The sequence below is a fragment of the Platichthys flesus genome, chromosome 1 (genome assembly GCF_949316205.1).
Source record: "Platichthys flesus chromosome 1, fPlaFle2.1, whole genome shotgun sequence".
Lineage (NCBI taxonomy): Eukaryota > Metazoa > Chordata > Actinopteri > Pleuronectiformes > Pleuronectidae > Platichthys > Platichthys flesus.
The window spans coordinates 4,380,444-4,395,014 of record NC_084945.1 but is presented as its reverse complement, the minus strand read 5'-3'; the positions used below and the strand labels follow the sequence as shown (position 1 = coordinate 4,395,014).

Here is a 14,571-nt window from a genome sequence, read left to right as displayed (position 1 = left end):
ATGAAGCCCAAAACATTTTAAATAACCTCAAACTTTTCTGTTGATGAACCTTTTTCTTAAAACTCCTAACGAGGAAACACTCTGGGTTCCACTGGCGCCTGAGCACCTGCCTGACGGCTAATTATGGATTAGTCAGGTCTCTGATTGCCCGACAAGTCCTCCAAGATATTTTTCTTTATTTGTCAGGAGCCGAACAGAAATTCCCAGACGGTAAATGTGGACGTGCAGGGAGAGAGAGAGCTTCTCTTGAGAACTGTGCTTGAAGGTGGAATCTGTGGCAGTTAGCAGCACATTTCCATAAAGCCCGTTTCCTCCCGTCACCTGGAGATATTTCTCCTCCTCCCCAGCCTCTGATTTCACTTCATGCACATTCATGTTTGAGGAGGAGGAAGAAGGAAAGGAGCCAAGCGTCTGTCCTTGATAACAGAGAATATCTAATAACCTCAGATAAGCCGAAGCTGAGTCGACACGGTGCTGCTGGAGCAATAAACAGCTTGGAATGGGGTGATATTAGTGAAATGACACCAGTGCTTCCATTGTCTCTTTGGTGATATCCTCTTGAATTCAATGGTTTATCTGCCACGGAGCCCGGGTCTAATGGCCGCTCGTCTCCTCCTCCTCCCTCTTTTTACTATTCATAAAAAAAAGGGTGATAAAAGCTCAGACCACAAATTTTTATGAGCCTTGTTTTGTCATCTCAAAATGGGCTTACTCACACAAAAAAAAAAAGTTTAGGGGTTGGATGAACTTTCCGTTTAATGTTTGGAATGCCAGAAAAGTAAAAATACACAATCTGTCAGCTGTCGACAGGATGGGTCACAATTCAAAAAGATACCAGAGAGCTGGTTGTTATCTACCACTCGGATCAACACTGTTGTATTTGGTTCCCTTTTGTGCTGAGCCTGAAAAGTATAGTAAAGTGACAACCCAATGCAGAACTGACAATACAACTACAAAAGCCACACAATGGAAACACAATCCCAACAGAAGTGAGCGACAACAGATTTGGTTTTTGCTCGTTTCATTATCGCTCACATTTGTTTTGGTTTGGTTTCCTTTGTGTAGCTTTTTTAGTTGGGTTGCAGCTTTTGCATCGTTGTGGCATTTGCGGTTGTGTTGTGTTTTGGCAGTTGTGTCATGGATATTGCAGTTGTTTTGTTTGCAGCTTTTGTAGTTGTGTTGTCGCTTCACAATCATGTTTTCTGTTAATACGCTTGTGTGAGACGTACTTTTGTCTGTTTGAGTCATGATTTTAGTATTTGAAATAAGTATTTTTACGTATTCAAAAAGATGTGCAGTTTAAGTCCAGTTTTGTGATTCTACAAATTTTCTATGTGACTTAATTCTCCACATCCTGAATTATTTAGTGCAATAAATATAAACTATTTATTTTCACACCAAACCTGGCTCAGGGTTACAGATTGTAAAATGAATTGTAAAAAGCCTGTGTTGTAATTAATCTACATATAATATATAAAAGGATAAAACATATTTTGAAGTGAATATGGGGCTAAATTACAGGTCCTACATTTTATAGTAAAACGTAAAAGAAGGAACTGTTCATTGTGTAACACAAACAAGTGACCTTCACAATAATATAATTAAACTACTGCTTTTATTCTAAATTATACGTGGTATACAGGGAAGTCCTGTGTAATCATGCATCAGGGATAAATCCCCTCTGGTTCTATTGAATTTAAACAACAAAGCAGCTTTGAAGCTACTTGAGCACTTATCTCTGGGTTATTTCTTTAAAATGAGATCCAAACAGTCCCTGACGGCCTCAGTGAGGTGCAGGGACACAAGAGTCCTATTCTTGTACTCGCTGCTTTGCCAGATCTCACCCAGGAGCCACTGCCAGGACTGAATTCCCCACCGCACTAAGTTTAATTATTAGTGTTGCTGACCTGCACCTACAGGGCGACTCATTAAAACTATAAACACTTGCTCCGTCAAAATCTTTCCAGAAATACCCGACGCGTCTCCCCGTTGACTCGATTCGACTTTAAAAGGTTGATGATTTTTATGGAGATGATGTTTCCTTCCCCTGAAGAATAGATTGGGCTCACTTCTCCCAACCCGGCCCTGCCGCTGGCCGGCACGGTGCACTGGCGCCGGGCCCAGGGCCAAGACAGATGCCAACCTCACTATAGCCTGGAGTGAATAGTCTATGGTGGCCAGACGACAGGAGCTTTCTCCAGACACGTGGGATGTCTCTCTCACACGCACACAAACACACAAACAGAGCCGCACATCGTTTGTTTGATTACTGGTTAGTTTCTGACAATTTTACCATCGGCCGTCTGAAGCCAGAACACATCACCGTGCTGTAAAGAGGGAACCGTCGCTCAGGCCTCAGCTGCACAGGAACACAGGGCATCTTGCATCCGAGGTCTAAATGTCCACGAGGGACACGTGTTCTCCTGGATCACTGTTGTGTGCACTAATGCAACAGAAAAATACTAAATGATTAAAATATATCTGAATGTATAATTGAGTCTCTGCTCATTTGGTGTCATGGCCAGGAGGCGGAATGAAGCTGATCTAACCTGACCGGTGGGAAGTGATGTGCTGGATGTGGCGCTGAGATAATTGTGTTTGTTGAAATGCTCACAGGACGATATAATCTACGGAATGAAAAGGGACATTACTTGATCAAATGTCCGAGACCAGTGGTTGGCAGGATTCGACAGATACCGTCCTGTGGAGCCAGATAATCATCCTCCTTGTCATTCACCCATTCTTACCTTCATGCTAAAGCACCCCCGCTGGATTGTTGTCAGGCCAGATTTAATGAGGACAAGATTTTTCAAACCTCCACAACAACATGCCTGTAGATTAGAGTTTGGGTTTTTAAAACAGGCCTTTAAATTACAATGTGTTGCCTTTTTTATCATTAAAAAAAAGAGTTAATCGTGGATATGCATCTCATGAGAGCCACAGATTTGTTTACATTCCTCTTTAATTAGATCCTGACAGGATTTCAGAATAAATGTGTGCCATTAGTTAACAAGAGATACAAGAAAAAGTGTCGAGTACAGCTTCATTTCCGCAGCTCAGACCTTCGGTTGCAATAACCTTGTTTTCTCCGAGGTGAAATGAATCCAAACGGACCCGAAGGGGCGAGAAACCATCGCGGTCAGAGCTTCTAACTGGTCGTAAACCAGCTGACAGCGCAGCAGTAAAACAGGAAGCAGGCGGATCCCCCTAGTGGAGCCAAATCCCTTCATTGCAGGTAAACTGAAAAGTGCTCACCACTGTGTATCACAAGTTGAACCAAGAAGCTCAGCAGATGTTTACAACAGGCTCCAGCATCTGCTTTTTTTTTTTTGTTTCTTCTCAAACACGTTTAACTAACCCGGAGGTTTGTGTAATCCTTGTGCATCTGTTTAACGACTCGTTGTCATTGATGTGTCGTTTTGTCTTTACTCCATAATTACTTTGCCGAGTCCCATTTTATCATAAATGATAGAACGGCCGAAACAACAAAAACAAAACCCAGGTTGTAATAAATCCTGGTATGTCTTCGAGCCACTCCACCCAGTCTAGTGAGGTGGCTCGCTTTGCCAGTAATTGTTGACAACGGGCTTTTTGAAGAGCCGGCTGTGATGTTGGCTGTTGACAGAGGAACAAGAGACTTGTAGCTTTCAAGCCATCGTGGCCAGAGGGGCTCGGATTTTCCTCTTTCCACAAATTCTCTAAAAGCAAGACTGCGCAGTTTCCTGTTTTACATAAAAATAGCAGCTTTAAAATGTGTTTGACGGTTCACCGACTTGAAATAGATGGAAGGTTGTTTGTTTGATTCCCTTTCCTCAACCAGAGCGTCTATTCTTCCTCTATGTAACTGTGGTGAGTGGATGCAGTGAGAAACGTGGAACCGACTGATAGTCGCAGGCCGTGTGACCATGCACCGAACTCCGGATAATCTTTGAAAATCAATCAGAGCGGCTGAATGTGAGAACGGAAATGTCTTAGTGAGTTTCCCATCAGGCCCCTGGGGTAATAACTCCAGAGAATGTCCGAGTGAGGCCATGTCAGACATCAGCCGGATTTTCTCCTGAGATTCACCGTAAGTGGGAGTTGCTGAATTGCTGAAGTTTTTAAAAGACGGCAAAGAAGATGTCAAAATAAAAGACAGTGAGGTTTGAGAGCTTTTGGTTATAAGGGCGTCTGCAGTAGAATTCATACGTCATGTCCTTCCTCCTGCTGCTCCACCCGGGCTCCACCCCTCGTCTGAACACTCAGCGGATTCTCCTGTTGTTGTGAATGCATCTGACTCCGACAATCTCCTGCTGCGTCCTTCGTGTTTGAAAGACATTTACATCGGGAGCGGATCCTCTCTCCGGAGGCAGCCATGTTTTTTACAGCGTCCCAAACTGGACCATCTCAACACCTCTTGAGGTTTTATGACAACTTTTACGACCACAGGTTCACTTCCATTTCTAGAAGGGGAGGGTGAGGGTGAGGTATTCAGCCGCAACATGACGCTTCACCACTAGATGTCACTAAACTCCACACAGTGAACCTTTAATGCAGAGTATTGAGAATGCATACGTTGAGATTTTGATGCAGCAGTGTTTAAACGTCTGAACTGATAGTCCTGTCAGCTTCACCTAATTTATCTTTCTTCTCTCCGCTTCACTAAACCTCTCTGTAATTGCCTTTTTCATTAATGCTAAAAAAATATGCTTACGTACGAATGAATTGATATTCATTCCCAACCGTGCTTTGCTTACTCAGCAGCTGCACTTCCAGTAACACATCGCAGGCGCAACAATGGGTGGGCCTAACTAAATTGAAAAAAAAAAAAAACATTTGCACATTAATATTTAACAACAGCGAGTTGCTACACAAACGACTGATTGAAAAATAAATGATAAGAGTTGTGGCTTTGCCAGTCATCAGATGGAACAGAGGCTTCGGCCCAGAGCTCAGCCCTGGGTCGTCTCTGCATCTTTCAAAGAGAAACAGTGAGAACTCAAACCTTGAGGTTGCCTTTTATGCTGTCCAGCTCTTTTGATGTCTTGGAGAGCTGGTGCAAGATGCTGCTGCGTTCACTGAAGACTTCCTTTAGCTTCTTCTCCAGCCCGTCATAGCTTTGTCTGTGGAGAGAATGGGAGAGAGAGAGATTTCACCATTAAACGTCTGCCACCGGCTGAGGGAATTCACTCTTTATTGGCACCCGTGGGAGAGAGAGGTGTTCTAAAGCAGATTAAAAGCACCGTCGTTAAAGCTAAAGGGAAGAGCAGGAGGGGTGAAAACTAATATCTGCTCTGCACAGTCCCTGGATGAATAAAAGAAGTAAGAAAAAGGAAAAAGCGCGGACCCCTCTCAATCAACCAATTCAGCGAAGGCTCGTTGTGCAGAGATAGATCTCATGACCTGAGGTGTGCCCCTGTATTTCCATTTAAATATTAATGAAGTCCATCCAATTATTAAGGGAAAATTCCGCAGGGCACATTTGTCAAACCCTGTTTTTCTCTGTGCTAAACTGAGCTCGAAGGGAATTGCACTGCAGTGGAGTTCCTGTCACTTTGCACCGAGCTTCCAGAGAGGACGATATTACTGCACAGTGTGATCTGCAGGCATAATTAAGATTTTCTTCTTTTTATTGAAAATATCACAGTTTAATCCCAATTGAGTAAGAACCGGTTACAGAGATGATTTGGGTAAAAAAGGAAAGAAGAGAGTGTGAGGGACCTGGTGAGCTGATGAGAAGGAGCACAGGGGGATGGGGGGGGAGGCTCAGGAGTTGAATGACCTGACACATTTGGCCTTTGGCTGCTTCTTTTTTTAACTGCCTGATCTCTCTCTTAATTGACAGGATTAGAGTTATGACTCTAAATGTTTTCCCTTTTGCTGCCTGACACAAATCTGGAATTGGAAATTTTTCTTTGAATCCAACATCCTTGTTTACCGACTCAAGGACGGCGGCCGTCCCTCTGGGAGGTGATAGATTCGAGTCTGAATGCCGTTAACCCGCTGATAAAAGAACCCAGACGCCCTGTATTCCCCCTAAAGAGCATGAATTTGATTACTTTGATGAGCCCTCGAGTTTTCTAATTGTAATTCTTTTTAACAGCGGTCCCACAAAAGAGCCCGTCCACTCCACTGCGTCTGGAGAGAGCAGGCAGCTGGAGACGCAGAGACAAAAAGGCCAAGTGCCACGATGTAATCTTAATTATAGAAATAGAATCGGCTTATTTAAGGTAGTTATTGCTTTTTATCAGGAGAGAAATTGAGGTCAGGGAGTAAAGTGGCCCTGCCTCACTCTGTGATCCTCACTCGCCCCAGTTTACTTTGACCAGAGCTGCACAAACGGTGTAGTAGAAAACTGATCTGGTATCAGCAACACCCAGTGGCACAAAGAACAAAACAGTTTCACTCTTCACACCATTTTATGATAATTAGCTTGCATGTAATAGCTTGGATAAGCTTTAGTAGATTTAAATTGAAGGTTAAACAAGTAACAGATTGATGGGTAGGAATATGGTCCCCAGACTTGGAAATTATCGCCTAATGAAACCAGTTCCAATCGAATCCACGTTGTTCATGTAATGAACCAACGTATTCTCCTGAAGAAGTTCCTTTCATATCTCAGTAAAAGTTTAATTTAATACATCACATCGTACAGTTTTATCAGTTTTGCAATCGTGATACTTTCCTGTTAGCTAACTTAATGTTTTCTGAAAAAATAATGAAGCAACACGATGCTGCAAATCCAATCAGCCGCCCGTGGAAGCTCAAAGCTTCAACACGTCCTCTTGTTTAATCTCAACTCGTCCACAAACAAACAACGGCAAATATTGAACTGGAAGAGTTGAATTATATCCACGTCAATACATCTGATCATTGGGATTCTGCCTGTATAGGAATGTTGCAATGCCTGATGGGAGATCAAGTTTTCTACGTGTTATATTTGGTGACAGGTGACCAAACAGGAGGCCACATCACACCGGGGGGGGTAGGAGTAAAGCTGCGAGGCAACCCAGAGGCACTTTGGGAGTAAACCTCAAGGAACAAGTATTTATCTAAGAGACTGTCTTTTCCTCAATTGGCCCTGACAAGCAGAACTTAGTTATCTGGACTAGAGAAGTTGGTAAACATATCATCTCATGCCATTCAGCTTCTCTAAGGTTAAATAGATTCCTACAGATGAAGCTTTAGTTGGTACAGAATTACATAAAGTAAATTTAAAAGGGAACCAATGAAAGTGACGACTACAAGACACGTTCGACGAAAAGCTTGACGGACAATTCAATTTTCTTGGAGTTAAAAAAAGTTTGACTCCTTCAAGGGACAAAGCTAAAGAAGACAGAGCAGCGAGACGTCCCATCAGACTCAGGCTGGAAAGACACTTGCTTCAAAATATGAAGAAAAATATGTTTGTGCATTTGTCCTTTAGGATCTATACTCTTAACAGTGAATTGAGAAAAACCTTGTTGTACGACAGACTTAATTATAATATTATAATATAATCAAGACAAACCAGATATAATTTTTTATGTTCTAATAAAACACAGGGCTTTGACTTTGACACCAGGGCTCAGGTTTCAAATGCTGCTCGGCAAAAACAAAACCATAAAAATGTTAATCCTGGTTGAGTTGTCACAGGTGGATAATGGATGAAGGGAAATAACTGCAAATTAAATCTTTTTTTTTTCATCAGGGGAGACATGTTCATAAAAATCAAATCTAATGTCTCAGACATGCCCAGAATTCTGAATTTATTTCCGGAAATTTCTGGGAGAAATGCAGGTGAGAAGGCAAATGTCGGAGTCTGGAAGAATCCAAACATCTAAGACGTCAACGTGGGGTTGAAGTGCTGTTTATGAAAACACTGCAATTTCTGCAGCAGAATTTCTGCATCATTTATTCAAGCCTCTCGCCGCTCTAACCAGGCTCCACCCCTCCTCTGAATGCTATGGTTGTTTTCCAGTTGTGATAAACATGTCTCCGACTGTCTTTAAATTAACTTTAAAACCACAACTCTAACACATCTTTACTTTTTAGTTTCTCTACAACTAAGTGATTATCTCCGCTGCTTCCTTACGTGATCACAAACTCAAAATGCACTTGATATAGCTGATTATCTCCCTGGTAAATACCTGCCTACATTCACTCATAATCTCATTGACCATCCCTCACTTGCTAAGGAAGGATAGAAAACCCCAAACGCTCATGGACGGAGCCGAGCGCTGCTACATTACTCTGAATCCGTGGCTGCGTTTCAGCCTGGGCCACCTTCCAAAGAACCCTGAACTCCCCCGTGTCATAGATCCCAGCAGCAGATCATACACAATAACACATAAATCACTAATAGAAAAGCAACACCTGGGAAATAAATAAATAACATGGCACGCTGAATCCCACACATGACTTGCAACCATATGGCATTGGCGGGGAAATTTACTGCAGGTTCATGCAACAGGGGAAAGATGGGGCGAGAGATGTCTCCCTGTCTGCCATGTTATTCATCACCCGGTGGAATAGGCCCTTGGGTGTGTGCGCAATGAATAAGACACGTCATTCAGAGCCGGCTGACACAGAAACATGAATATCACAAGGTTCTGGGAGGCATTGTGGATTCTATTCTCCGAACCCAATCTCCAAAACATTGCCTATAACAACAGGCAAATGGTAACAGCTGCATAATTGTACCAAGCCCCCCCACCCCTTGAGACTGCAGCGTTCCATCAGCCTCCTCCCGAACAAAGATCCCCCTTTTTCACGGCACAGAAAAGCGATGGTGACGACAACGCACAACGACGAAAACAGCTCACGATCACACATGACACCACCAGGCACGTGCTGGTGCCATAATGAAATCTCTCATATCAGACACCTGCACTTTAACATAAGTCCAACCCTCTTTGTGTTTTTTTTTTTGTTTTTTTATGAAACTCATCAAACTCCCAACACTGAGGAGGAGGAGGGATCTATTATTGGATCCAGATTATAAAGGGACAAATATTGCTTTACCCTTGGAGTCGGAGCGGCTCTCTTTGACTTATACGAGTCTGACCCTGCGGAGTGAAATAGAACCGCTGAGGCTAAAGGAAACGCCGCCACACTAAACAGTCAACAGCCACACGACGGCTCAATAAAGGAAGCCAAGGCTGTGGCATCCGGCCTCACGGAGAGAGAGAGCTGCAGGAGCTCATGGTCCGCTGCTGACAGGGGCCGGCCTGTAAACACTGTCACAGCCAAGGTGCAAGAACAAAGCACATCCAGCTTCTTCTGGGGAATAAAGTGGAGCCTCTATTGAACTGTTTAACAGAGACGTGATCTAAAAGCACAAAAGACAGTCTTATGATATTGGTCAGGTGATGATGATGATAATGATAATGATGATGATGGTTCAAGCCATGGAGTTTAAATTGAAGTATGAGCAATATCACTATATTGGCTGATATATACACTTTACAATGAATCCTTATTCCTATGACGTAATCATCAAGCCTAAGTGGAGCATGATATTTTACAGTTAAACCTGGGTATAAACAACTACTAGTAAAAAGAAAACACAAACACAACAACATATAGAGAACAAAATACACAAAAGTAGGCGCACAAACCCAGGAAACCACGTGTGAAGAGCTCTATCGGGCGACTTCATGAGCCAACGGATAAATCTGTGGTTGCTAATGAGTCAGAGCTCTGTGAGGGGAGCTGTTCCTTTTTGTGCCAACACCAACGTGTCACCTCCAGCCACCATTTGATCTGACATGAACTCAAGTAAACACTGACACAACACAGAATGGCTCACAGAGATCACATCGGTGTCCTTTTGAAATCACACTGAAAACAATTTCTTATCATCAGGATCCATGTATTATTCTCTGAGGAAGGAACCTTTTCAAAAACGATTCATCTCGCAATGTTAAAGGAAGTGGGAACAAAATCCTGGATCAGGCCCCTGATATGAATCTTAAACATCCTCCCTCCAGGTTTCGTGGTAAACCCTCGAATAGGTTGTGTGTAATCTTGCTAACAAACAAATGGAGAGGTGGTGAAAACACAACCTCATGGGCGGAGGTAAGAGTGAAACCCGACTTGCAGCATTAGTGGCTTCAAGTCCAAGGTGAAGTGAGGAGAGCAGAATAAAGCGAAGGCAGAGTGACGTCCCCTCAAAATGCTCCGAGGGAACATTGGTTCATGTTCAATCTTTCCTCTGTATCCTCTGGATTCACCCTCAGTAATATCCTCCTGCACACATCAATCTCAACACTTGTGGACCATCTATTACACTTTCTCTGCAGCTAGCCCTTCATCAACTTCTTCATTTATTCATCCATCTATTTTCTGGTGTTGTTATACTTTTTTATTTGCTGTTGCAGGATCACTCGTCTCTGGCTGTGCTGTTTGAGGCCAATTGCAAAAATATGGCTCCATGTATGTTGAGAAGATTAAAACTTAATAAACAAACACTAACGATCCCCTTCTTAGCAATTAGCAGCGGTGTGGTGATGAAGAGGAGCTCGGTGTGTGAGCAGGTCGAGTAGAATAATGTCTCCCGCTCCCCAGCATTAACTCCCAATGCTATTTTTGGACACACCGTAAAGCAGGAGACAGTCGGTGGATCAGACAAGGTCGAATGAAAGGTTTCCCCGGGGCTCAGCGTCTCCACAGGCTCCGTCCACGACCAGACCTGTTACACACAACTGAATCCAAGCTCTATACATCATTCTTTCCACATGTCGAGGCAACACATGATCTAATGAGCGTGATAAATACACAGCCAAGGATCTGTCCCTTCTAAACGGCTGAAGGTCTGTTTGCAAATGAAGAAAGTGTCTTTCCAGCCTGAGTCTGATGGGACGTCTAGCTGCTCTGTCGTCTTTAGCTTTGTGCTTTGAAGGAGTCAAACTTTTATGAACCACAAGAAAATGGAATTGTCCGTCAAGCTTTTAGTCCAACGTGTCTCCTAGTCGTCACTTTCATTGCTTCCCTTTTAAATTTAATTTATTTATTTTGTAACACACACCTCTTTTTGCTATTTCTCTACCAACTAAAGCTTCATCTGCAGGAATCTATTTAACCTTAAAGAAGCTGAATGTCATGAGATAATATGTTAAACAACTTCTTTAGTTCAGACAACTAAGTCATGCTTGTCAGGGTCAATTGAGGACGAGACAGTCTCTTAGATAAATACTTGTTCCTTGAGGTTTACTCTCAAAGTGCCTCTGGGATGCCTCGCAGCTCTATTCCTAACCCCTGGTGTGATGTGGCGTCCCCTGCATCCTGTTTTGTCACCTGTCACCAAATATCACACGTAGAAAACTTGATCTCCCATCAGTTATTGCAACAATCCTATACAGGCGGATTCACAATGATCAGATGTATTGACGTGGCTATAATTCAACTCTTCCAGTTCAATATTTGCCGTTGTTGATTAAGTTGAGATTAAACAAGAGTGAGGACGGACGTGTTGAAGCATCGAGCTTCAACGAGGAGCTGATTGGATTTGCAGCATCGTGTTACCTCATTATTTTTTAGGAAAACAAAAAGTTAGCTAACAGTAAAGTATCACGACTGCAAACTGATAAAACTTTTCCAGAGATATCAAAGGAACTTCTTCAGGAGAATACGTTGATATATTAGAAGAACAACGTGGATTCGATTGGAACCGGACTCATCAGACGACTACTTCCAAGTCTACAGGAAACTCATTCCACTGTCAGGCCATCCATCCATTAGCTCTACGGTTTGTCCTTGGAGGGTCGAGGGGGACAGGCTGGAGCCAATCCCAGCCGACATTGGGGAGAGGCGGAGTACACACCGGACGGGTCGCCGGTCCATCACAGGCACAGACACACAGAGACAAACAACCAGTCACGCTCACATTCACACCTACGGGACATTTCCAGTGTCCAATTAACCTCGACTGCATGTCTCATGGACCGTGGGAGGGAGCCGCAGAGCAGAGAGAACATGCAGATAGCTTAAAGCCAGTGTTGTGTTACTACACGGCGCCACGTCTGAGATCCGGGGAGCACAGTATGAAACATTTCACGAGGCAGCAGCCGCAGCAGCAGCTCCTGAGCTGTCGTGCAGATTACGGACGGGCAGCAGTTTATGTGGTACCTCCAATTTCAGGCTGGATTAATTATGCCATTAGAAGGGGCCAAATAAATAGTATAAAATGGGGGACTGCCCGAGTGCTGTCAGTGAATTAGCGTCTTCCTGGAGCATGACCACCATCCAGCATCTGCAACCAGCCTCAGTCGTGTGTCTGCCAACTGTTATATAAACATTGTGGACATTGCTGGAATATTAATTGCGTGCATGTCAGGGCACTAAATCTTCTTTAATTGTTTAGTGGAGGGATGTGATGAAACAACTGGTGGTAAGGAAGCCAATTTAGCTTTGGCAGTGAAGGTCAACGTGATGCTCATTTGTGAAAAAATCTATGGAGCCTCCTGGACGCGTGCAGAAAGAATATCATAAAATACATCAACAAACCCAAAGAGCAAAGACTGAACTCCACTAATTGTCCGACTTTAAACAAAATGGTTTTAGTGTTAAGTTTGAGTTTTCAGACAAAGAGGTGTCTTTGCAAAACTGATGAATAGAAAGATTTCAGTGGAGAAATACATCGGTTTTTTGTTAAGCAAGTATTACACACTTAAACCAGTTAATCTAAGTATTACAGTAAAGAAGTGAATCTAAGTATTACACACTTAAAGAACTTGATTAAAGTATTACACACTTAAACCATAGACAAATAAAGTCTATAATCAAATAATAGACTTTATTTGATCAAATAATAGACTTTATTTGATTATCAGTCAAATAAAGTCTGTTTTTATCATTTTGTCTTCCCAGAACAGAATTAAAAATGTGTCACAATGAAAGTTCGATCTGTTCGTATGATTTTTTAAGATATGTTTATTCAACACATTTAAAATTTTAAATACAGTTTGGAAACATGTCCCTTCCTACAATTAGAGCCGAGGTGCGTCTGTATAATCAGTGACACTGATGGAATTAAAGTAGCGTAAACCAATTTTGCACATGAGCAGTAAAATGCATATATTCAGAATCTATTACTCTTCAATGAATCATAAGAAATCGAGAGCAAACAGAGAATAAATGAATTGAGCGTCTTTATCTCCGGTGGCGTGGAGAGACGTTTGACCTCGAGTTAATCAAGTCTCCACAATCCACAAAGTTTTCTAATATGATAAATAAAGTGACTCGTTTTCATTATTCTTTTCAGCAGTTAATATAAAAACTACAGTGGCGGCGGTGGACTGTGAAGAGACAAAGATACGAGGGGCCTCCTTCTTCCTCATCCTTGAAAAGTGAGTCTATTTAATTTGTTTACCACTTAAGTTGCGTAATTTTTACACCCAGGGAGGTTTAAGGCATTGAAATAGACACACTTAGCATATTAAATGAATAATTCAGGGAACACTAGAAGGCATTTTTACCCATAAGTAGATGCCAATTGCTTTCCCTCGACATTTAATACTCGATCATTCTCTACATGGGCTAAGAAACAATGCTGGTTCTCGACAGAGAGCTACGTCACACACAAAATACACGTGAAATGTGAAACTTGACCTTGTGAGGCAAATAATAACAAAGCAGCTAAAGCTATTAAAAGATACCTGAAAAAAAAAAATCAATTAACTGATATCACACTGCTGACACAACGCACATTCCTAAACCACAGGGTTTCAGTTTGACTTGTATGAATATGAATTCCTCTCTTTGTCTGTGGCTCAGTTTCAGCTTCACTCGGTGTGTTTTCCTATTTTCTGCCCGGGTTGAGCTCATCAGACGATTCACCCCCTCCGTCCTGTTCCATCCAAATACTGTTCACAGGGACATGAAGCCCCCTCAGCCAAACTCTGCCTGGGCCGGGACACGCTGCCTTTTGAATTTGACTGTACCGGGTCAATGCCACATATCCCCCCCTGTTCTTTGTTCAACCTGATTACACATTCACACTCTGTTTGTTTATTAAACATCCCACATTCCTGGCCTATTATACATCAACAATGTGAAACAGAGGAGGGATGCATCATCCTAGTGTCACCCTGTTGGTTCATGTGACTCGTTCTGTCTTCCTATGGCAGAATCTCTCATCTCCTGACCTATATCACACACGTCGAGGCTCTAAGAGAATCGTGGGGAACTTCTGACGGTTGCCAACTTCAGTTAAATCTGGGATTTGAGTGCATCTAATGCAATTATGCCCATCCTTGCTTTTCAAAGCTGTGCTACACTGTGTTGGTTGCAGCATCAGTGACTGTTGTGCGATAATCAAGCTGGACTGAGCTTGTTTTGTGTTTGGAGAAGGCGTCTCCTGCCAAACATCACTGTCCCCCCCCCCCCGTTAAAGGGATTTTCTTTGGTCTCATCAAATCACCTTTTACTTTGGAGATATTCTATGACAACAACGTGTCCAGTTTTGTTTCCGCTAATTAGAGAATTCTACAAGTTTTACACCAGAGGACATCGTTTAAAAGCAGCAGATCGGAAAGGAAAAACCTTCTGTTGGATTTGCAGGCTTTGTCCCATTGGAAGGGGCAGATGGTGAGGGCTTAATGGAGGATTTCA

The 14,571-nt window shown here is 42.7% G+C and overlaps 1 protein-coding gene across 1 annotated transcript in view; it reads right to left on the bottom strand.

Moving 5' to 3' along the window:
* luzp2 (leucine zipper protein 2) overlaps positions 1–14,571 on the bottom strand; it is a 140,004-nt gene that overhangs the window by 68,052 nt on the left and 57,381 nt on the right. Inside the window, exon 2 of the mRNA XM_062394629.1 lies at positions 4,985–5,102. Within this exon, the coding sequence (XP_062250613.1) occupies positions 4,985–5,102 (118 nt within the window). The remainder of the gene's footprint in view (positions 1–4,984; positions 5,103–14,571) is intronic.